Here is a 25,914-nt window from a genome sequence, read left to right on the forward strand (position 1 = left end):
AATATGTTAGTGATATTCATTAATATTAATATACTAGACTGTAAGCTCTTTAGGGCAGGGTCCTCTCCTCCTGTATCACTGTCTGTCATTTGCAACCCCTATTTAATGTACAGCGCTGCATAATATGTTGGTGCTATATAAATCCTGTTTAATTATAATAATCACATCTTACTGAGCCTCCCAGAATCCTGTTGTGACAAAGATGTAGTGTGCAGCCACCGCCACTAGAGGGCAACATCAAATGAATCAATAAGGAGGATTTGTCTTTATAATTTCATAATCCAGCAATGGGATCATTGTTCACAGGAGCTCCACCTCATTCTATTATCTAACCTGTGTACCCTAGGCAGAGGTGTCATCAGCCTGGAGAGGAGGAGACTAAGGAAATGCTTCCTCCTGCCTGCAGCATTGTAAGAAATCACAAGGAGAGCGGGAGCCGATCAGTGAGAATATCAGCTGCAGGATTTACATTGTCATCCAGAAAGTAGAATGGTGACTGAGCTAAAATGGTTCCATAGAAAAGCAGGGAGAATCATGCGAGCTCTTAGATTGTACACTGCAGGGTGCAGGGGCATAGTCTGTGATGTGTCCCCATAGATTAGCAAGGTAATTAAAAAGTGTACGGATGGGAGAGAAATGCACAGCTATGGCTGTTTGGGAAACCCTGCACTCCTGGCTGCCCCTGCATGCACCTCCAACCATTCATCAGGGTCCCCCCTTTCCCTCCTGTGAGTTTCTATACCTGCTGTGACTGCAATCGTTGTATTGGAAGTACTGTGCACAGCCCCGATGACAAGGGTCCCCCTTTTATATCAAATTGTGGGGTCCCCCAGGTGTATCAGAAGGGGGGGGGGGGATCTCAGTTATGCACACTAAATGACACTGATTCATGAATAATGATTAAAATCCAGGGCCCCATCCATTCAGGAAAAGCCGTTCTTGGTATTGATTACATAGCAATGAGGGTCACATGGCTTTCTACATCACTGACCAAGAGGTGGCGCTGTTCCAATGTTTAATCAGCTCAACAGCAAGTGATCGCTAGCAGTAAAATGAATATTAATCCTGAATAATGTTCAGTCAGGGAAAATATCATTTTCAGGATCAGGACACACATAGGGCAGGCTGAGGGCCATACATACGAGTTTAGACCTGCACCAGCTCCAGTCCGAGGGCCACACACAGACGGTGTGGTCTGTCCCAGCTCCAGCACAAAGGGCCACCCACATAAGAGCGGGCCATCCTGGATCTAGCCCAAGGACCACACTGAGCGTGGGGTTTGTCCCAGCCCCAGTGCAAAGAGCATATGTCATTAATAAGGACATCTGTGTGCAGGTCCCGGCCCCTGAGGACTGGAGTTGGGCAGCCATGTCTCTGCATGCCTGGCATAGGACTATGCACCAATACCCCCAAAATTAAACCACTGACCCCCATACATTTCCCCTCCAGGTACTCTATCACGATCCTGCCCCCAATCAGCACGCCAGTCTTGGGTTCAGGTAGCAGCTCTTACTTTATTGATGTAAATGGAAGCTTTGTTTGTTTTTTTTAAAAAATGTTTTGATTAAAACCAGAGAACAGATAATGTGACAGTGTCAGCCACCTCCCCATCACCCCGCCCCCACGGAACAATACAGACAAAAGTCCCAGAATCCTCTGGGCCCCCGCACACAGGACACAAGGCAGTCGTTTGAAAAGTGGCACGTGAATTTATTTTTGTACTAGTTGCACCAAAGCAAAAATTTCAGCAAGTACCCTTCCCATACCCCTCCTCACTCCCCTCCTCCTCCTCCCAGCGGCCAAGGCAATGCCAATAAAGACAAAAGGCTAGTGTTTAGTATAAAAAACAAACCAAAAAAAAAATTCAGATAGCGATAATCAAATCCCAAAAATAGGAGAAACATTTCACCACCAGGGGCTGCACTACCGTTTAATAAACTCCAGGGGGGGTCATAACATCACAAGGTATAAAAAGTACACCGGGTATTACATGGCTACAAAAAAAAAAATACTCCATTGAAGTCATTGGGACATGATTACCCTCCCCCCATGGGCCCTGTTATATAAAAAGAGAACCTGTCACAACCGGGCTTCACCATACAAAAGGATGGGACCTGTGCAAGAAATTCAGAACTGCCCCCCGGAAAATGGGCAATTGAGGAGCCAAGGGTATTAAAAGATCCCGACATGACAATGGCTGGTTACATGCAATACCTCAGCGTGTACACAACACACACGGGCCCGCAATCTGAATGGCTACACTCTGGGTGACCCAGCAATGGCAGCAAATGTCACCTCGGGGGCAAAACATTTCATTTGGAGACAAATTCAAATATTTGCACAATCGCAATCCTTTTTTCTAGGTGTAGAAGACCGGCTGAGAAAGGTCTGGAATGTGGCCGACGGCACCGATTGCAGGAGAAATCTAAATTTGGCACTATAAGGAGCAGCAGGATTTGGTCATTTTTACCCCCCGACTTTTTGTATGAAGTGCTAAGGGGGTGGAAGGGGTAACACTATGATCACCCAATGAAAGAAGCACATTGGGCTCAAAAATGGAATACAAGAAAGAGCATAGCCACAGGAATGTGTAAAGGTCGATAAAAAAAAAATGGCCGTCGCCACACAGCTAGGAGGTGCGTGGTCCGGTTGGTGGGGGTGTAGGAAGGGCGCAGCGGGTGTCTGGCAGTGACATCGCGCCTACAAGCTGTGCAATTCGTGCAGCGTGTCCTCCAACATTTTCTGCATCTTGCCGTTTTCTTCCTTGGTACTCCGCAGCTTATCTGGGGGAAGGAAAAGAGAGCGTTCGAGGTTATTGTATTTGTATCAGCACACCACTACAAAAAGAAATGCATTTGATTTTATTATAAACCCCTTGTGTTACCTGGCTGGTGGGACCAAAGGAACCCCTACATTTCTCATTTCACCGTGTCCCCAGAAGAAATGAACGGGGACAACCTGGAATCTCTATTACCTTTATGACACGTCATGTACATATACCACCAGCAGAGGGCGTGTTACATTCAAGTCTATGGGATCTTACACTGAATTGGTTTTATTGGCTGGGCTGACAACCTATAGGAGGAGGTTTTACACTTTGATATTTCAAGACAGCAACTTAACCAAACCCGGAGGTAAATTTTGTTATCTAACACAATGACTTTAATTTTCATTCCCCAATACAACATGATATTTTACATTTGGGGTGGTTATAGGATTCTCTTTAGTGGACGAATTGAATCCAAGCCCACAATCATTTTTATATTGATGTTGCAAAGTTCAAACACAGGAGGGCAGCATTGTGCTATCCAGTCATATGACCCACACCCAGGCATGGTGTGGGGGGTATTTTGCTGCAGGATTTTGTAGTCTGAATGCTCAGAGTTTCCAGCCAATGTCACATACATAAAAATATTTTTATGGCAGCAAACAGGTTAAATATTAACGTGTTATTTGGACAGGGAATGTTCATTAGGACAGGTGTTGTTCCTCAACCTGCCACACGGGGGCACTGTTGCTTAAAGGTCAGAGCTACACAATGCAAACAACTCAACAGCAGTAATGGATTAGGGTAGGTAGGTAGCTGGGTGGGTAGGTTGGTTGGTAATACTGCCCTGTCCCTCATCTCCAGGCTGTAACAGATTGCTTTGAATGAGAATTGCTGCAACATGCAAAATGCTTACATTGTGTTCATCTCTTTCAGTAAAGTGCTCTGGACCTGTATGAGAAAGGCAGATTTACATTGTCACCACAAGGACGGCATTGCCGAGCAACATTCAGGTGCAAAACGTGGACCCAATCGTGGCAGCGGCTCAGCCAATCAGATCGTGTTGTGTGGCTGGTTCAGGTATAGGAGGTGCAGAGTCACTTCAAACAGAGCAGAGAAGGAAGAAGCAGAGGCAAAAGGAACGACCATACAGACACAACCTATGTATAGAGAGGGGTCCTTGTGGACCAATGGGAACTCAATGTATGTACATTGACATGTGGAAGGTTTGTGAGGTGAAGGCTGGCAACATTATTCAATTACCATCATTACATTACCCCCTAGGGTGCATCTGCTGCTTGGAGAATACATACATACATACATATATACACACCAAGATACAAACACAAAATACGATTGTATACTGGCTCCGGATAAACATATTCCAGGCTTACATACTTGCAGAAACCCAAAAAACATTTCAACCAATCAGGACTGCTGTGCAACCCCCAATAGGCTAATAGAAAGGTGCAGGCTGCATGGTAGGAGACAGGTCCACTTTACTAAGCACAAGATGAAATATTCACCTCACCTGGAGAAAACGCTGCTCCAAGCCCCTTTCGTTGCTGATCACAGCTGAAGGGTGAGGATCAGGGATTGGTTGAAACCCATGGCATTGGTCATGTGATTTCTGGGACATATGGCCGGCACTCCAGCCCATTACGGAGGTGGCAGGGCCACTTAGATGTTATTTGAGATCACAATATAAATCTAAATGCAGAATTGAGAAGCTATGGAAGCAATAACTGAACAGTTGGACTTTGCAGTCACCTCATAGGATTTGATGCACCCAATAAGAGACCACTGCAGAATACTGGATAATATGGAGCTTTATTGGGGGGAGAAAGGCCAAGCAACACAAAATTACAGCCAGAGAATACTTCAGCCACTATCGACGTGCACAATGCCCCCTCCCTCCACCGACCCCATATCTGTGTCAGACAGGCTGTATGGATGTAATGCTGCCATAATAATAAAGTGCTTTCTGTACAATAAAGAAGATTTAGATCTCAGAAGTCCTGGCCAGACATTACATGAGCACCCAGTGACTCCATACAAAGCCACGGTGGCTGCAATTACCCCCCCAAAGCCTGCACAAATCAGCCAATAATAAAACCCTGGAACAAAGAGCTCCCCCTAGAGGTTATACCGACAGCTCCTGGATCTGTGCCCCTGCCAGTCGTAATCCTCCTGCTGCATTCCAAATATTAAAAAAAGAATCTCGAGTGCATAGAATAAACTGAAGAATTAGGGATTGCACATGGTTTGCAAAGTAATCTAAAAACCTGCAACTGGTGGAATTAAGGGAAAGTGTGATCAACGCTGGGGTGACAACACAAGCCAGAGCAGAGATGTGCGACAATCTATTTATCTCAGGGAATTCCGGGGTGTCAGGGTGTACCAGGCCTGGCAGCAACTTCTAATTGTAACCACAGGAAGTCTGGAGTGATCACACATGGAAAAAGCTGCATTTTCTGGTCTTTAGTTCTGTTGTGGCAGCAAGGCTCTCTAGGTTCTTTTAGCTGGGCGCATCGCCCGGCACAAAAGCCGAGTCACAATGCAGGTTCCGGCTTCCACTTATAGGGTTGGTAAAGGGTTACAAGACTGGCAGTGGCACAGATATCCCTACGGCTTCAGGTAAGAGGTGTTGGGGCTTTAGGAGCATAATACCCCCTTCCTCCTTAATTGAAATGTCCAGTTTTGGAGAGAAATAGTAAAAGTGGGTGGGGAGGGAGGGAGGGTCATAAATCGGGGGGGGTACAAATGGTGCGATGATATGGAGGCCTTCCAACATGGCACTAGACAAGACTAGCGACACCCTGGCCCGGAAGCGCCGTACGTCTCCATCCATTCCGCCGTGCTATGGGATGGTGGGGCTGTGGGCGACCTCAGTCACAGAGGTCATGGAGGGTGAGTTTCAACTCACTAGACAGAAGCCTGTTTTTCTCCATCTGGTTGTAGAGACGCTCTGCGGGGGAGAGGGCAGAAGGGGCAGTGGAAAGAGGAAAACAGAGAGAGAAAGACAGACTGAGTTAGTGGAAGAGACAGCTAGTGTTAGGGGGCAGCCTTACATTTATATATAAATAATGGGGGGCAATGCATGAACCGGCCTGAAATGAATAGATACTAGAGAGAAAGAGACAGCAATGGAAGGACCTTATTACCCGTCACCCATCCTGACCTCACTATTGGACGGATACAGCAACTTTTCCACGTGTCCGGCCAAGGCCTCGGGAAACAAAGCAGCCAACCTGTCCCATGATGCATCAAGCAAACCACTCCATTATGGACTGCACAGAAGAAACAGGACAAGGGAATGGATTCGTCAGATGCACCAGGGCAGCCATTGGACACCATTAGCTGGAGACTTGTTTAAAGGAGGCTGCAGGAGCCCTTAGACAAGGTGTGGAAATTTGTGAAAAGTAGAATTAAACCAGAAGGTAGCTCAGTGGTTAGCACCTTTGCAGTACTGGGTCCCAGATTTGAATCTTGCCTAGCACACTATCTGCATGGAGTTTGCAAGTTTCATGTTTGTGCCGGTTAGGGTAAATGCCCCCCCCCCATAAACTGACCTTAGGACTGTGGTAATGACATGACTGGGGAGATAGATTGTGAGCCCTTTTGAAGGACAGCTAGTCAGGTGACTTTGTACAGCGCTGCACACTGTCTGCACTATATAATGTATAATAATAATAGCCACCCTATGTTACTCCTCTGTCCCCCATTCCCTCGCTTCTCCCCTTGGCCATCTTGATTGGTTGGGCTGGGATATAAGGAGTCCAATATCCCAGAGATAATAGGAAGCTCGGAGTATCCTGGAAGCCAATGCTCAGCTTTTCAACAGGTCGGGGAAATGATTGCAGACGTCGTCTGTCCATGTCCACTCCAAAGATCGGCCTGATTGGGCACATAGAGGAGTAATTCTAATAGGAAGCCTGCTGACTGTGCATCTAACTGTTGGTTTGGAATTTCGCAGCTTTGGCTAGAGATTAAAACCTAATAATGGAGCGGCCTTCTACCCCCACAAGAAAAAATTAAAGTATACTTAACCACAGTTTCTCTGCAATGAATGCAGATTTGATGCACAGATGGAATCTCTTACGTTAGACAATTTTTTTTACAAAAGTTTGCACTAAGCAATAGCACACAGATGCCAGTGTAGAAAAACCCGTACATTGCACCACCAGCGCCCCCTCCTGTGAAGAGGAGAAGTTACAAGTGTCTTTATCTGCAAGCACAGGAAGCTGGCGTGTCATGTGACACATGAGTAACCCTGACGTGTTCAGCGATAAGCCGGTCATGGAGGGCACACCTGTTCCAGGCAGCCTATTATCAATACAAATGGAATCTCGACGATACGTAGTCATTCAGGGAAAGAATATGACTTTTTCTTATCAGAAGTTAAAAAAAAAAAAAAAAGTGTTCAGCAGCATTTGTGGCATTTCCACGAGGGAAGGACAATGAAGTCATTTTATAGCCTTTCACTTTGCCAAGGTCAAACCGGTGTTTCCAGGTCATCAAGGGTCCGAAAGTAATTGCAAGTCCCAGAAACACAAATCGGGAGAAGCCGACGAGTGACGTCACATCTTATCTATTACCAGGGATATGGCAGCCACTCTGCACCCCCCTACATCGTTAGACATAAGTCCATCGGGTTCACCCACTATGGAAATAAACTTAGATATAAAACCCTATAAGACATAGTTGGTCCAAAAGGTGGCAAAAATAAACCCCCGGGTACAATTTGCTCCAACAGGGGAACTAAATTCCTTCCTGATTCCATGAGGCAATCGGATGTTCCCTGGATCAGCAGTCTCTGTTATCTTTACTTTAAATCCTTAATCCCCAGTTATATTCTGTGTTTCTAGAAATCATCCAGCTTTTTCTTAAAGCATTCTATAGTAGTTGCTGAAACTTCTTCCTGAGGGAGCCGATTCCACATTTTCACAGCCCTTACAGTGAAGAATCCCTTCCTTATCCGCAGCTTAAACTTCCTTTCTTCCAAATGCAAAGAGCGCCCCCTTGTGCTTTGTAATGACATTACAGTGAATAATGGGGAAGAGAGTTCTCTATATGGACCATTTATATATTTATACAGGGTGATCATATCCCCCCTATGTCTCTTCTCAAGGGAGAATAGATTCAGTTCAGCTAATCTCTCCTCATAGCGGAGCTCCTCCATTCCTTTTATTAGTTTAGTTGCCCTTCTCTCCACTCTCTACAATTCCACAATGTCCCAAAACTGAACTGCATACTCCAAGTGAGGTCTGACCAATGCTTTGTACAGGGGTAGGATTATGTCTCAACCAGATGAAACTTTATATATGTACTTACCTTACATAGGTGGGATGATATTAGATTATATGTATTAGACAGGAAAGTTGTATCGAGATTTCAGAAGCTTCGTATCCGCAGATTGAAGCGACGTCACATCCAGCGATGATCAGAGTATAATTCTTACTTCTCACCTGATACGCATGATATGGGAAGGTGTCCCAAAGGTTTAAACATGGATCTTTCATCCCAGGTGAAAGCTCACATGACCTCAATATGCTGGGTTTACTTTTTAAAGATGACTTTACCGCACAATCACAAGACAAAGCGTTGCTGTGTTGATCAGATACAAGACGTTGAGGTTAGGACAATCTGACCGTGGTAGAAATAGATTAGCTCTGCAGCAATGGAGTGACTGAGGCATGAAGGAAGAGAAGATTTCTCCATTATTGTGTGGAATCAGACTGATAAGAGAAACACACAATCACAGCTTGGAAGAAAATTCTCAGCTCAGACTATCAATGATGTAAAAAGGTGAAATATAAACTTGCAGCAATTATTTTGGGGTGAAATATTTCTAATGAAGTGTTTTGATTTGGGGATTACATGTGGAACATTTGCCTTCTGCTGGATCATGTGTCCATAGAGTTTTATATCTGGGATTTGTTTATTAGTGGGTAAACTTGATGGACTTTGGTCTTTTTGAACGTAATTATGTAATTATAACTATGTACACTGGGCTTGCCCACAGACCGTTTTGCACGGCTTTGGGTTTGCGCTGTCTTCGATATTATATGCAGAATGTAAGCAGACTATTAAGCACAGAGTTATACCTGATTCAGTGTTCCCCCCGGCACTTTTCAGTAACCACCTGGCTGTTTTTGGGTGGCTATTGGAAAGTTGAATCACAATACAAGGGCTGCCTACAGCTCTTCCCACCCAGCTTAAAAAAATATCTTGGGGGAACACTGTGGTTTCCTTAAGTTTCAGGTATTTTGCCTTCCAGGTGTTTGAAAACATGTAACCTGTTACCAGCATGAAAGCCTGCTATACAATACAAACTAATGCAGCATCTTTTTAACCCTTGAAATACCTTTTAGGTCTCAGTGAACCCCTTCTAATATTATACCCACAGATTACAGTATATTGGTATGGTAACCAGTGGGAAGAATTCATCCTACATTGCAGGCCAGTGAGAAGAATGTCACCCTAATAGATAGCTAAAACGATCATTGGTGAATGGGAACAAGAGCTTACTATCCAATTTACAGACGAGCAATGGGAGAGGGCTTGCTTTCTGGCACATAAATGTTCTATCAACACGAGACTGCAGGAGAATGCTTACAAGATTGGCACACACTGATATTGGACCCCAGATAAGAGCCACAAATTTTCACCAATATCTGTTGGCGCTGTAGATCTGATGCGGGCACTATGTCCCATATTTGGTGGCCATGCCCCAAGATACAAGATTTCTGGAGGGAAATTGCTGGATGCTCACTGCCACTGAGACCAGAAGTGTGTCGCTTACATTTACATAACATGTCCCCGAAAAAATACAAAAAGTCCCTGACACTGAATTACCAGAGCGCGTCATTCCATTGTTTTGGGGAGAGACACCTACGGTGCGACTCTGGTTGAGCAAAGTGAATTCTGTTTACCTGATGGAGGAGGAAAAGTCATTAGCCTGGATATTATTGACAAGTTTTCTGTGACATTGGATGCATGGATCATTTTCAAATGTACTACCACGTATCAAACTATCTTTTCAAAGTAACCACCTGATCTCATTTTCTTTTTAGGGGTAGAAGAGAGAAATCAGTATATAAGGCACATGTCATAAATGGATGGTATTTTTTTTTTATTATGATAGAAGTTGCCTTTTTTCTGGTACTGGTACAAGTGCCCTAAATTGCTGCTCATAGGAAAGTTGTTGGCTGATGCAGTTTTTGGAAGTTTATACTGTAATATTGTACTATTAATATGCGATTCTGTTTAATTTGCTGCTACAAGATGTATACTGTTTTAAAGTATTACTGTTTTGCAAATAAAGTTGAAGTGTGACAAAAAAAAAAAAAAAAAAAAAATAAGATAGTGTCACTTACACTGACCTGAGAGGTGCAAAATGCTCATTGAACCCCTAGCGCCCTCTGCAGGAACCCTGACTGCGAAACATAGTGCTAGACCATTCACTGCTCATGATTGCATGGATATACTTTTGATTGCACAGCTGCCCAGCCAATAAGCAGAGAGACATAAGACTTTCAATAAGACCGTCCATTACCTCTGTTCTCTTGTGTGACTCCAGCACTGCAGGTGACCGAGCCGCCAGTCACAGAGGGGTCAGGAGCAAAGGATAACTTTGGTCACAAAAGTATAATCTGAGTGCAATTAAAGCAAACTTTGCCCCCTTTTGCTAGAATAGCCCCAGCACTGGTTTACCTTCATGTTTACAACACCTGTAGTGCAAAATATACTTCCTGTGCTTGGCCGACAAAACTTCTACACCACAGACCCAGAACAACCAGCTGGTGGAACTTTTTTTTGCTTCTGTCCAGCCTTACTATAACGGAATGAGCGTTGTCACCCTAAGACAGAAGGGTGTTTTATTGGCTGGACAACAGGAAAGCCTAAAAATAAAGCAGCCCTCACATCTAAGGTCAGGAAAGATGAAATACTTTGCTGCATTATAATGAAAATCTAAAGCCTGCTATCCTTATTAAAGATTAGTTTGCACATTCTGTCAATATGACATTATATAAATTATATATAATATGACAAGAGGTACGCACTGTCTTGTCAAATACCTTCCTGGCTCTGGGAGGTTTTTTGTTTCTGCTCCATAAGGGGCCAGACACAGAGCCAGCTGTCGGGGATAAACACACATCAATTAACTGATCACCATCAATTCCATGGCCTGGCAGGGAAGATGGAGGCGTTCATCCCTGCAGGGATGACAGATCCTGGAATTTGCCGATTATGGCCAATACTTACCTTTGTATGCCCTACAGCAATGACAAGTCCTAGATCTGTCATGGCTGCAGGGTGACAGCACCAAGGTAAGTATGTGCCAAAATCAGCAAGATAACGTTCTGGGTCTGTCATGGCTGCAGGGTGACAGCACAAGGTAAGTACTATAATCAGTGAGATAATAGCACAAACCTACCAGCCATCTACTGCTAAATAAAGCTACGTACACACTTCCAATTATTATGGTTGGAAAACGAACGACGAACGATCCTGCACGATATCTACGAACGATCGTATAGCACCGATCCTGCACATAGAGATAACGACACGATCGTTCGTAGATATTGTACACACAATAGATACGATCGTTTGAGCGATAGAGGAACTATGTGCACGACAGGAAAGTGAACGAAAGTTCGTTCATTACGCATGCTCAGACCATGGATGATCAACGAACGATCGTACACACGAACGATGTTCAACGATCGTCGTCCAATCCGATCCGCCGGTCCGGTCGTTCGTTTCCAACGACTTTCCTCGTTCGTCGGCGTCGTTGGTTACTTTTTTTACGAACGATTTTTTGCCCAATCGATCGTTCGTTTTGAACGATAAAAATTGGAAGTGTGTACGCAGCTTAACTCTTCACACACACACTTACAGATAATAAGGGATGGGGGGAATGATTATCTAGCTTTAGTTAATGTGTAATTTTTATCTGAGGGTTCAGGGATAAGTTATATTAGGATTGTGAAAAGCTCAGTTTGCATTGAAAAAATCATTTCAGTTCAGAAAGGAGCCAGAATAAAGAAAGTAAGGCTGGGGGTCAGGTGTAAGTAACCAGTGCAATGTTTGACTTAAACTTTTGAGACTGGAATGCGATCCTTATATCGCTGCATTTTTAAAGTACCATTTTAGAACAGAGTTGGATTTGTCTGCTGAACTTCGAGAACACAAAAGTGTTTCACCGTCCCATTAAATAAACATTGGCTAGAAGGAGCCAGCACGGGCCGCAGAGATGGCACAGGTACAAACCACACACACAACCACACCATGGACAAAGAATAATATTTCACCTTTTCTGACACTTTTATAAAGACTCGCAGCCACTCGATGGTTTATAAAAGTATGTTCTCTTTTTGTATAAACACTTTGTACAATCTGCAGAACATATTACAGGGCACGCGTGAGAGACGGAGAGAGAGACAGAGGAGGAGGAGGAGGAAGAGTCCAGCGGGCGGCTTGACCTGCGCTTATCTACATGAGAAAGAAGAAAGCGATTGGTACGATAAGAGACGAGAATGAAAAGCATGCGGTAAGAAACACACGATTAGTTTTTGCAACACACGCAGAAGATTTGTCTGGGGGGGCAGTAAAAATGAGATCACACAAGCTTCTGCCCCACCCCAGCAAGCTGTGAAATAAAAAACAAGCAGGCTGGACGAATTCTGCCGCCAGCCAGCGACACACGGTGAGGTTAGTATGGAGGCCGTGCAGCTGCCCCCACCCTCAGCAAGCACACACACGGTATTTACATGGAAGTCATATCATTGAGGGCGTGGTCCAGCTCCTCACTAATGGCTTTGTACTTCAGCTTCTGGGCGTATAACTCATCTAAAGACGGAGAGCGAACAGGGTGAATACAGACATTACACAGATTCCATTGCCCTGAGACATGCCAGACCTCCGGCTTGAAAGGGGGGGAAAAAAATGGAACTCTGCAACCCAATGTGGTTAATAAACACGTTATGAATATCCCCTTTATTGCAGGACCTCAGATTGGTCGCTTCTTTCCATGACCGCATCGACTAGCACAGCTGCAAAGTGTTTCCAGGACAATGATCATTATAGACAGGCAATAGTTTCACACTTACCTTCCAAGTCATCGATGGTTTTTTCAAGTTTGGCAACTGACCGCTCGGCAAATTCTGCTCTGGTCTCAGCCTGTCAGGAAATGAAAGAACAAATCTGTTAAAGGTTTTTCCTTCTTAGAAGTGGACCTTTGAGTAAAAAATTGCTTTCATTTCACACACCTCCCTGTGATTTTTCTTAAGTATCTAATTTTAAGGGATGCTCCCTAAAAGACAAGTGTCCCCCCCTCCTATTGTATGCTGCTTCCCCACCTCTTAGATTGTAAGCTCTTTGGGGCAGGGTCCTCTCCTCCTCCTGTGTCACTGTGTGGGTCTGTCTGTCATTTGCAACCCGACTGAATGGAAGAGCAAGCCTCCTGGGACACCTACGTCACGCATCCCCGGGAGGCTCTGGCCCTGAGATCGGGCATGCGCAGAGGGAGCATTTTACTACGAAGGGGAAAAGAGATGCCGATCTCACGTATGTGTGGTGATCGGCTTTTTTGCCTCTCCTTTACAACGGTCTACGTCACCCAATCTTGCACCTGCGCAGCGCGAGGTCAGGTGACGTAGGAAGACGACTGGAAGAGAAAACAGAAGATGACGGTGCCCAGCGCTCCCTCTAGGACAATGCAGGACCAGATTGAAGGAAGGACCAGCGGGATATAAAGGGTTTTTTCTTTTTGCACTTTAGTTCTGCTTTGGGAGGAAATAGACAAACTTTATAATCCAATACCAGGCAGGTAGATGACCAAGCCGTATTAACATCTGGGTCGCCAGGTATTGGCCATTTAACTACAAGTTGGGCTCTAAAACACATTGAGCTGTAACATCTGTCATTCCACTTATTTTCAGACAATTGCTGTTTTCATTGGCTCTCACTGAGGAAAATGTTGAGAAAATACACCGCACCCTCACATACCACAAGGAGTAGCAGCACAGCTCACATAAGTTTGGGTGAATCCTGGGGGCAAAGGTTATCCCCAGCCCAACCTCATCTAGATATGTCCAGTGTTAATGGAATGCAAAGTGACCATACACAGCAGCTTCCTCAGCACAACGCCAACGCTCACCTCTTTTAGCTTGTCTGTCAGAATCTTGATTTCTTCCTCATATTTGTCTTCCTTTTGAGAATACTGCGGGATAAAGGAAAGAGTTGATATGAACAGATGTTTTAAGAATCTTACAAGCAATTACAATGCACACAACAAACATTCCTATTTATAAGAACTTGAGAAATTCAGAGAATGTTGAGTTGCATTTGTGATTGATCATTAAATAACGCCAGGGAGCCACCATAAAATGCCACTCCCGAAAACCAAGTTTAATAGTGGACAGCAAGATGGCTCAGTGGTTAGCACTCTGGTCTTTGGATCACAGGTTGGAATGTCGGCCAGGACACTATCTGCATGGAGTTTGCAGATTCACCCAGTGTTTGTGTGGGCTCCCCCCTCTGGTTTCTTCACATTTCAAAAACATGCAGTTAGGTTAATTGGCTTTCCCCCAAACTAACCTTAGACTGGTATATTGACATGACAATGGTAGGGACATTAGATTGTGAGCCCCTGTGAGGGACAGCTAGTCACATGACTATAGACCTTGTACAGTGCTGCGTAATATGTTGGCACCATATACTGTGTAATGTTAATATTAGGCAACTTATTAGTAATAGCCGTTAACATTTACATCAGTGGTTCCCAAAATGGAAGTGCAGCATTCCCAGGGGTGCAATAGATGGGGTTAGCACCCAGCTGGTATTTTACCAGATGAAGGGTCTCCCTATATGGTAACCAGCTGCTAAATCAGACCCGGTTGGTTCCAGGCAGGCAAGAATGAGATGTGCATCAAAAAAGGTTCTGGTCATGTGACTCGAGCCACAAGTATAGTACGAATTACAGGTCGTAGACCGAAGTCTAGATGAAAGGGGGAAATCTTTACGTTATGTTTTGTCACAGCAGTAACTTTTGGGTGGCAAGTTGTTGTGATGCAAGCCATCCTGCTAAACAGTGGAGGGTAATTTACCTTGAGTCTAAAACTTTCAAGACTTCCATCTGCTCAGCGACAACCACTCTGAGCCATTTCTGTAAGCTCACCTAGGCCAGTCCTACTGCTGGTATCCACTTTGCTCCTCAATTACAGCAATATAAGTGCAAAGTGAAACTTCACATTATAGAAAGCCATGTTGCAAGCATGTGATCAGATCTTATAATACCTAAAGCCCCCAGAAGCCAGGCAGGAATGAGAAGGCCCTGACCACAACCACTTACCTTCTCTGCCTGAGCCTCCAAGGACTTCAGGTTGTTGGTGACATTCCTCAGCTCTTCTTCGAGCTCTGCACATTTGCTGAGGAGTGATGGAGGGTAAAGGACAGGAGAGATTGAGAGGAAGAGAGGAGAGACAGATAAGTCACGAAAAGAAAACCATTCAGAGGTTCCTCACTGCCTGCACTGTAACCAATTATTCACATTTTTTATTTGGTAATGCAGTGCAACTTCTGCTTTGTGTACAGAACTAAGGAAACCGTCTTGTAATCAATCGTCCACAGATAGTGACAGAGCAGGAAGTGAGGACAGAGACCACAGCAGGCACAGGAAATGAGAAGATGGGTGATAGCGAGCACCAGGGACAGAAGGAAGCAGCCTGGAGACCATTTCAGTACCTTTTCTTCAGATGCATTCAAACACTTCAGGTTCTGGTCCAATGATCGGATCTGCTCCTCCAGCTCACGGTTCCGGCTAGGTTAGTGGTCGCAGGACGCGGACAGGGATTTTTTTTTGGAAAGATGGAGGTCACAACACACAGGACAAAGCCGCATGGGACGGAACAGGAAGGGCAAAAACAAAACGATCAAATTCAAGTCATGCAAGTGGAGATGAAGGGGTTACACAAGGCCCGAAACATAGTAATGTTTTATAAAGCAAAGGACACTGAACCTGCACAGGTCAGCACAGCACACTAATAAAACTGAACAGCCTACAGCAACAACTGTACATACCTTTAGATGCCCCATGCTACTAGTCACTTCCTTGTAGTGCCAAGAGCTCACCCACCTCTTTCCAAACATTCTAATTGGCTCAATTTATGATTTTGCTAGATTATAGGATGTGCAGGACAAGGACAGGCTCTCAGGACAATTAAGAAATGACACATTTGGCACCCTGGGATTCACGGCAGGAGAACCTAAAAGCTGTATTAGTGCAGTTACCTGCTTTGTGCAATTAGGCCATCATTACCTGAAACAACCTAGATACATGATCAAGGAATTAGAAAGATGTTTTAATGAATTGAAAGGTGTGTGAAGACTAACTTAGCACACCAAAGAACGAGGATCTAGCAAAAGGCAGCCAGCAGGGAGCAGTTAGTTTTGTCTAACAATTTATTCAGGCCTTGTGTAACAAAGGACAAACAATGCACTGGGATTGGCCAGGATGGGATACTCACGCCTCTGCCAGCTCTGCCCTTTCCTCCGTGCGCTCCAGATCACCCTCTATAATTACGAGTTTTCGGGCCACCTGTATGAAGGAGAGAATAGTGAGAAAAGCCAAATAGTATTACAGAACCCTGCAAACTATCCTGGCTCAGGTGTAAAAGGGTATGTATTATAAGCAGATGAGCCAAACAGACCTCTAAGTATTCAGCTGTATTAGGTAGTTTTGTGCAAAACAATTTAAAGCAGAGCTCCCCCTAACCGCTTTTAGCTGGGTGCACCACGCGGCTGTTTTTGGTTGGTTACTGATACGTTGGGGGACAACACAGGGGCTTCCACCCGCCTATATTGTGTTCCCACTCAGCTTAAAAAAGACTGGGTTAAACACTGCAGAACTATACCCTGTGATACTCAGCTTTTCCCACTTTCCCCTTTGTCAACAATCCTCTGCCATCTCGATTGACCGTTCTGGAATGATGCAACTCCCATACAGGCAGGGGGGAGTTTATTCCCGGCACGTGCAGGTATCCTGCCAACCAAATCCATTGCAGAACATGTACAGCTCAGCTTTATTACAGATACCAGGAGCAATGGGGCAGGTAGTAGGGATTATTGCAAAAGGGACATCGGCTGCCTGATCGTGGAACACCTTATTGGGATGACAGAAACATTCCTTAGGCTACAAACACGCCAGATAATTCACGTCTGATAATTGCCTCAGGGCTGATATCGGACGAGGATCTGGCGTGTGTACAGTGCTCATCATGCAGACGGTCGCCCTGGCAGGTCCACGGAAGTCAGGCAAAGAATGAATGTAATGAAGGGGAGAGAGCGCAGCGGGGTGCCGCTCCATCGGTTTCCCCCTCCCTATACAGCAGAACACCGCTGACGTACAGTGCTCTTCCATGCATCTTTCAGTCTTGTCATTGGAAAAGATCCTTTCCAACAATTATTACACGTGTGTACCCAGCCTAAGTTAAAGGTTCTCACCTCTTCATATTTCCTATCTGCCTCCTCCGCTATGTGTTTGGCTTCTTTCAGCTGGATTTCTTGCAGTTCCATCTTCTCTTCATCTTTGAGTGCTCGGTTTTCAATGACTTTCATCCCTCTGGAAAATAAAAGAAATAAGTCAGCAATAGAATAAAAGTAAAGTTTAAGCTATTTCGTGGTTCTTCACCTTCCTAGTGAATATGGTAAGAAAACATTAAAATAAGATCGGTTTATAATTTTAGACTTCACTTGTCAATGTTTGCCAAGCTCCCTAAGCAAAGAAAATTCTTTGCACTGATTAGGAATTGTTCCCAGCAGAAGTGCCAATGGTGACCTCACAGAAATCTGGAATGGTCGTCACTACATATTTGGGTATGTGGAAGCATGCTGTGCGCAGAATTTTTTTTTCCCCCAGCAAGATGCAGCCGACACATTTATAGGATTTTCATCAGAAGAGTAATAACGCCATCGTTGACAGAAAAGCTGCAGATTAACACAAGCGCTCACGCTAAACGTGCTACTTAAAAACCAACAAGTTGGGATATGTCGTAATGCAGCATAACAACTGGTTTGGCCGAGGCGCTGGATGACATCAGTAGATTTCAAAACCGGTTCTCCAGAAGCCGTTGAGAGCAGATTAAGGGGTATTCATGCTTCAAAGCAATAAATCTCTGTGCAGATCTCAGGCTCTCACAGGGGATAAGAGCAGACGGAGAAGAGGTAACCTGTAATGTAAGGATGAGAAGGAGCCTCGTATGAAGGCTTCACAGGTCTTACCCGAGGCAGAACTCATGTGAGGGCCTAGCCTGCTGTATACTCCTACCCAACACTCATGTACATCATGGTAACCGGTACAAAGGAACTTCACATCTGCCAAGATTAAAACCACCCTAATATTCCATTCCACTATTTTACCACAATTCCGTTCTGATGAAGGGAGTTTAATAATGGTGGATAAACCATAAGATTCACTATGAAGGTGCTGTGCATGAGTCCTGAAACTGAACGTCTTTTGATGTAGGCAAAGTTGATTTTGAGCCACACTGAACTAAACCACCCAGATAAGGCTTTGTGACCCGACTGTCTGACACTTTCCCATGTCCTATGGCTCGGGGGGCAGTAATGAACATGTCCTGTCACAAAACATTGTTAAGTGGTGCCAAGACATTTGCTCCCCTGAAGTTGTAATATAAAAAACAATTTGGAATAGTCTCCGCTGCCAATATGGCATCGAGCTCACTACCCAATTCTCATCCAATTTCAGCCGAGGCGAATATGGGACAGGAAGCATCTGACGTGTGCTCAAAGGCAAAGATCTTGCAGCTTAAGGATCACTAAGTCTGTATAGACCCAAAACATGAAAACATATTCAGAGCTCCTTCATTCAGTGCTTGGAATCACAGTCATCCCATCATGATTGCACCGGTGTCTTGTGTTTGGGGGAATAATGGGACGAATGAGCACTTCCTGGGTTTGCGGATTCATTAGATAATGCTCAGACCCATTTGAACAGTGCAGATTACAGATAACGTAATATAAACAAAGCCACCAGATCCTGTTAACAGTTTCCTGACAAACAGGAAACTCTGGACAGTCAGGCACATCCTGCCTGCAGTGAGGAGGAGGAGCGATCTTTAAAATGGAATGTGAAGGATTGGGGGCCGCGCCCAATGGTCCTACATCTGCACAAGGTTAGTGGTGTGCAAAGAAAGAGCCATGCCTACAGCAACTAAAGAAAAATGGACCTCACTTGGTTACCACTTCAATAGATTTGACAGATTCTGCCTAATAAATGCAAAATAGGTCACTGGACTTTCTGTGTTAGGAGCGAAGGGATCATTGGCTCTTTGAAGAATCAGAACTATACAAAGCCCCGTTTAATATATTAGGTAAGTAAGGTAAATTTGCCCAGCAGTGATGATCTATCCTTCCCCAGAGTTCTTCATCTCCACAGCAGAACTATAGCAGTGATTTCCTCGGCCCCTTTTAGTTGGGCGCACCACCTGGCATTTATCAGTCATCACTCTTTTAGGTGGTTACTGAAGAGTTGGGTCACAATATGGGGGCTGCAACACGCCTACAATTTCTTCCCACCAAGTGTTCTGGTTTCAACACTGTATAGAAATTATTATTAATATTATTACACAGTATTTATATAGCGCCATCATGTAATGCAGAGCTGTACAAAGTCCACAGTCATGTCACTAACTGTCCCTCAAAGGAGCTCACAATCTAATGTCCCTACTATAGTCATATGTCATTAATATAGTCTAAGGTCATTTTTAGGGGAAAGACAATTAACCTAACTGTGGGAGGAAACCCACACAGACACGAGGAGACACAAGCTCACCTTTCACTCTCATCTGCAGATTTTTCAGCTTCCTCCAACTTCTGCAAGGCGGTGGAAAGGCGCTCCTGGGCACGGTCCAGCTCCTCCTCTACCAACTGGATACGGCGATTGAGAGAAGCCACTTCGGCTTCAGCCTGAGGGGGGAAACAAAAAAAAAAGCAGTCAGACAAAACTTAAATTAAATACGATCAGGTAAATGAGAACAACCCACAGCTCTATTAGGGTAATGGACCCGTCTATGCTCACCCCTTGCCTCGGTCAGCCACCATCAAGGGAGGGGAAATGTATGTGCGAGATTACTCTATGTGATATTTAGCATGAAAATGCCCGCTTGCCTGTGCTGGTGATATAGAACATGTGCAATGTATATAACCCTGTACATCTGGGAATAAGACCATTTCCTACCATGATGCAATTCAATATATATTGATTTCATACATATTAATATTACAAGTGATAGTTACAGAACAATCGTTATGAAAGGTTCCATGCTGGGTAAATAATCACAAAAGGTTCAGCCCTGTTCAGTAGATTGGGGGTGCTGACTGAAGACTTTACATCAAATTTCCTATTGTATGAGAATCTCAGAAGAAAAGGGAGCTTACTGTCCCTCCTTTGAAAGAGCTGAATGTCTCTCCTTTGAAAGAGCTGAATGTCTCTCCTTTGAAAGAGCTGAATGTCTCTCCTTTGAAAGAGCTGAATGTCTCTCCTTTGATGCCTATTGTCTTCCCCAGAAGTAGTTATGTAGAGAACATTAGGCCGATATTGGAATTGATGGGTTTCATTGATTGTACTTCCTTATCATTTCGGTTCCTATCCCTGGAATCTGCTCAAAGTACCGTACTTGTATTTAGGTACAACAAGGGGACCAGAGCTGGCCGGTGGAACCTTTCATAACGATTGTTCTGTAACTATAACTTTACGTCTATAGGTATGCAATCAGTATTTATTAAATTGCTAACTTAAAAAAAACAAAAACCTCCCTCTTGCTTTTACTTATTATGCACAACAAATTGCAGGGTCATGTGCTGCCTAGGGCAAAGTTTGGCTCCTGACCCAAGCGACCCGTAATATAAGAAACCTGTGCTGAACGTCAATAGAGCAGAGTGTTAGGGACTTTCCTCCAACTTAGGGGTTTAGACTAAACATGCAGATTTCCGGCCTGCCTAGTCCCAGGTAAGTGACGGCTGGGTATTCCAATACTACAAGTCACTGAAGGACAAATCCTTAATTCTGGATTTATGTTCAGTGAACACATCTAGTCACCTTATGCCCGGTGCATTGTGGGAAGTAAGCCAGCAATAAATCAATTCTGCGATCTTTCCAGTGTTAATCAGTTCTGTACAGGACGAGGGAAACGCGTAACAAATCCTATAGAGAGGCGATGGGCTGGGCAGGAAGTTGTGGTTAAACCGTGATTTCAGATATGACGAATGGTATGAGGTACTACAGACGCAGGGTAAGCATGCGCCAAATGTGTATTACCCAAACCTGTTCTTTATTTAATAATTTAATACCCCCTCCTAGCTGTAGGCCAGTTTATTATGTTGTGGGAGAAGTCTACACATGCGCAGGGCGCCCCGGTCTCCCACACCACCCTGCACAATATAAAATGATTTTGGCCTGATAACCAGCAGGTTTTTCTGGTCATTAACCCCTCTCCTCATTCATGGCGGCTGTACACACCCCGGCAGGAAAAGGCCTGGGATGTGCTGGGGTTAAATTCCTCCAAATGATCTCTATAGAAACTGAAAAGGAAGCCAAGCGAGGGTGTGACGACAGGGGGAGCGCAGTACAAAGGAGGGGAAGGACACACAGGAAGTCTGATCAGGGGCCGCTCTGCCACCTTTGTTACAACCAATCTGCTCTTCTTGTATTGGGTACACAAAGCCGGTACGGTGGGGGGGGGGGGTAGTTACAGGGGAACCACAACTCCCAGCATGCACCACAAGACTAAGTAAACCAGCTCCAATTCTAAATCAGATGTTTATTCTTTGTGGAAGCTGCACGGTTACGCCGCATCCAATATCGCATTTGTCTTGCGTATACAATCGGCATTTAATTTCCGATTTGGGGTAATTTGGAAAATCGTGGCATGTGCCATTGTGAAAGAAAACCCGACGCGCCGTTTGTTCTGTAAGACGCAGCCAACGTAAGGCAGAAGCACGCCGCCGCCTTGTCTGCTGGTTGCCATAGTAGCGGGTAATGGAGTAAGTCGCATTGAGGCGACATCTGCGGAAAGCTGACGGGAATAAAACTGGCATATTCACCCGTGTCTACAAATTCACCAGCATTAACCCTTGAGGCACCGGACCCACTACAACGGTGCCCCACCCTCTGGCGTCTAGCCGGAACTGCCCGCCATAACCAGCCGGTGATTAATGCGAGCGACGCATGGAAGGACTTTCATCATTGTTGGCCGCCGGTGACAATCCTGGTATGGCTGTATAAGGAAGACGAGGACCGGCCGGGGCGTGACAACACGCAGACGGCTTTCTAAAGCTTGCAGAGATCTGGGAGGATTCCAACATTCACACAGGAAAATCCCTGAAGATTTCACTCTCTAACGAGCCAAATCTGACATTATTCGGGGACCACCCACACACATCAGCCTCTGAAGAGACATATTTCAGTCACTTTCATAAAAAGTAGGATAATAAGGACACTTCCTCTTCACAAAAAGAAATATTTTAAGCCAGATATCCCATTATTTCTATCTCCATGGTAATGTCATGGAGTCATCCTGGCATAGGGTGACAACGCTGTTCTCGTTTCCCAAATCGGCTCTTGAGTTGTCACCATTTCTATGGATTAAAGTGACCATTTACACAATGAGCCTGCATCTAATTTCTGTCAGAGGTATAAATGAGAATTATATATCAGCATCACATTGTCTTATTTGTCACCAGAAGATGTGTCAGCCTTGATGTTGGCTTTCAGAAGCCTTCCCCTTTAATTCTCTAATCAGACTCCATTGTGCCGAGGCACTCAAAGCGTGTGAAGATGTCAGAGAGAGCCAAAAACCCCGGCAGATGACACAATGACCCAACCCTGCCGGGGAGCGCGGCAGACGCCCTGAGAAAACAACGCTAATCCAATACACCTCCTGGATAAACTCACTGAAACACCGCAGCTGGATATAGCACTGACATATACCACAGTGCAGTACAGAGAACAGTCCTATCAGTCTCTGTACAGAGGAGCTGACTTTCTAATGTCCCCCCACAGTCACACACTATTATTATACATTTATATAGCTCTGACATATACCATAGTGCTGTACAGAGATCACTGACCAGTCCCATCAGTCTCTGTACAGAGGAGCTGACTTTCTAATGTCCCCCCACAGTCACACACTATTATACATTTATATAGCTGACATATACCGCAGTGCTGTACAGAGACATGTCACAGTCTATGAGTGTCAGTTCCTAGGGCAAGGCTTGGCAGAAATAATCATGGGCAGGAAATAGGGTGAAGCATTGAGTATGATTGGCCTGTACAGTATGGTGTGGGGTGCACTGTAGCATTGGGGGGGGGGATTTAGTATATTAGTATGGAGGAGGGTATATAGTTGGGTCACCTTCACTTATACAGTATGGGGGGGGGGAGGGGGGGTGTCAAAATCTGGACTCATCCCCAGCCCTCTGGGCCCTCCCCATACAGCCCATGAAAGGGGGAATATTTAAATATTGAGGTCTCATTTCCTGTAGATTATGGTGGGGTCACACAAACAGTTGCCCAGTGCAGGGGGTCATGTGATCCTTTATATTTGGGGTACATTATCACACATGTAGGGTATTGTGGGTCACCCCATACAGATACATTGGGGTGCAGGAAATTCAGGGCACTTGAACCCTAGCATGGGGGTGGGGGGGTCACCTATACCTGAGCCCCCAGCTCAACCTGTATAGAACGGATGTGTGAAATTCAAGTGTAGTGGGGTCACCTGGGACAATATTGTTATGTAGTCAGGGCTAAAATATAGGGGTCCGCTATCCAGGGCAAAGTAGGGTGCGATAGTCGGGTGTATGGGGGCCCCCATGCAGTGATATTCTGCTTAGGGGGCCACCATGCGGTGTGATATTCGGGTGTATGGGGGGGCCTGGTAGGGTGTGCTATTCGGCTGTATGGGGGGGGGGGGGAGTGATATTGGTGTGTATGGGGGGGCCCATAGGGTGTGATATTTGGCTGTATGGCGCCCCGTAGGGTGTGATATTGGGGTGTATCTGGGCCCTGTAGGCTGTAATACTAGGCTGTATGGGGCCCGGTAGGGTGTGGTGTGCTAGGCCCCTGTCTGAGGTGTGTGCGGGTGAAATTTTCGGGTCACCTGCTCCCGGGCCCGGCGCTCGCCCTCCACCTCCCGGCTGAGCTTCTCCGCCCTCTCCTCGGCATCGTCCGCCTGCTGTTGGAGGACCTGAATCTTCCTCTTCACCGCCTCAATGCTGCTCATACCCCCGCCAGACATCTTCCTCCTCCTCCGTGCCTCTCTGACTGAACAGAGAACACTTCCGCTCCCCGCGCGACCCCCACTTCCGCCCGCCACGCCCTTATAGCCGTGACGAAGCGGAGGGGGAGTTGCTGACACCTGGCGGCCAAAGGAAGGTATTGCTGAGGAGGGTAGGTATTTCAACCGCGCCTTTTACATATTCTAGGAGGGGGCGTGCGCTGAGGACACCTAGCGGGTAGTATCCAGTACTGCACTCTGCCTTTGACATCATAGGGACTTTCATAATACAGTGAGTGAGCTCATTCATTGTGATCCCTATAGAAAGGACCAACCTTCCATGTAAGTACCATCATGTGACTAATTATGCCCCTACAGCTCCTAATACACAGGTACTGATCCACATATGCAGGTGGGGACTCTTCCTATATGCACAATATACTATTTGATTTTTATGTCATTTCCACATTTTGCTTCCACTAGACTGGACCCCATATTATTCTTCTGGGACCCCTGACCACCCCCAAGGACCCCACTTCCCCACCAGAGACCCCCTTCAGGACCTCCTCTTTTACCAGAGATCCCCTCCAGGACCCCCCCTTCCCTACTGCTCCCCTCTAAGTCCCCCTTCTCCACCAGAGATCCCCTCCAGGACCCCCTTTTCCCCACTGTCCCCGTCCAAGTCCTCCCTCCTCCACCAGAGATCCCCTCCAGGACCCCCTCTGCCACTACAGATCCCTCTAAGACCCCCCTTCCCTACTGTTCCCCTCTACGTCCCCCCTTCTCCACCAGAGATCCCCTCCAGGACCCCCTCCCCCACTACAGACCCCCTCCCAGATCTCCCTTCATCACTGTCTCTCTCTAAGTCCCCCTTCTCCACCAGAGATCCCCTCCAGGACCCCCTCTGCCACTACAGACCCCCTCTAAGACCACCCTTGCCTACTGTTCCCCTCTATGTCCCCCCTTCTCCACCAGAGATCCCCTCCAGGACCCCCTCCCCCACTACAGACCCCCTCCCAGATCTCCCTTCATCACTGTCCCCCTCTAAGTCCCCCTTCTCCACCAGAGATCCCCTCCAGGAGCCCCTCCCCCACTACAGACCCCCTTCCAGATCTCCCTTCATCACTGTCCCCCTCTAAGTCCCCCCTTCTCCACCAGAGACCCCCTCCAGGACCCCCTCTGCCACTACAGACCCCCTCTAAGACCCCCCTTCCCCCCCACTGTTCCCCTCCATGTCCCCCCTCCTCCACCAGAGGCCCCCTCCAGGCCCCCCTCTCCCTCTACAGAACCCCTCCAGGACCCCTTTCCTTCACCTCAAACCCACCCCCAAGGACCCTTACGTACATCAGCTGCCTTCTTCTCGGCCACCTCCAGCTTCTCCTGGGCATCTTTCAGAGCTTCGGAGTATTTGTCCAGCTCATCCTCTGTCCCCTTCAGCTTCTTCTGCAGTGACACCAACTCGTCCTCCAGCTGCAGGAAGCCAGAGGTCAGAGGTCATGTTCTTATATACATTGCATGGTAATAAAAACCTGATATCAGATATATGGTCACATGCCGAGTAATGTACCAGTGTAACATTTCCATGGGCTTCATTACCTCCCATGACTTGGCAAGGCCTCCATGGATTTATTTCTCTCTCATCTAATTTCTTCATCTATAGGAATAGCGGTACGATACCTGTTTGCATTTCTCCTCCACTTGCTTCTGCTCGGTCTCAGCCTGCTCGGCGCGGTCCAGCGCGTTCTCCTTGTCCAGTTTCAGCATCTGCATCTTCTTTTTGATGGCCTCCATATTGGTGCTTTGCGCTTCCCAGTCCCTCTGCTGCCTTCCCTGTGCTGGGTT

At 45.9% G+C, this 25,914-nt stretch overlaps 1 protein-coding gene across 13 annotated transcripts; it reads right to left on the minus strand.

Moving 5' to 3' along the window:
* Positions 1-1,689: 1,689 nt before the first annotated feature.
* TPM3 (tropomyosin 3) lies at positions 1,690-25,914 on the minus strand. Of its 13 annotated transcripts, none has more exons than XM_072428102.1 (11): positions 25,750-25,907; positions 25,417-25,542; positions 19,626-19,759; positions 17,276-17,393; positions 16,300-16,370; positions 15,126-15,201; positions 13,932-13,994; positions 12,883-12,952; positions 12,544-12,622; positions 3,684-3,718; positions 1,690-2,783 (listed from the first exon to the last, which is right to left on the minus strand). In XM_072428102.1, the coding sequence occupies exons 1-10, from the start codon at positions 25,861-25,863 to the stop codon at positions 3,700-3,702; spliced, it is 870 nt and encodes a 289-aa protein (XP_072284203.1). In that variant the 5' UTR covers positions 25,864-25,907; the 3' UTR covers positions 1,690-2,783; positions 3,684-3,699. The 13 variants fall into 13 exon arrangements, with proteins under 13 accessions (XP_072284203.1, XP_072284202.1, XP_072284206.1 ...); XM_072428101.1 differs by lacking the exon at positions 15,126-15,201 and adding an exon at positions 15,518-15,593 and having other exon boundaries at positions 25,750-25,901; XM_072428105.1 differs by lacking the exons at positions 3,684-3,718; positions 15,126-15,201 and adding an exon at positions 15,518-15,593 and having other exon boundaries at positions 25,750-25,900.

This window comes from Pyxicephalus adspersus, chromosome 12 (genome assembly GCF_032062135.1).
Source record: "Pyxicephalus adspersus chromosome 12, UCB_Pads_2.0, whole genome shotgun sequence".
Classification (NCBI taxonomy): domain Eukaryota; kingdom Metazoa; phylum Chordata; class Amphibia; order Anura; family Pyxicephalidae; genus Pyxicephalus; species Pyxicephalus adspersus.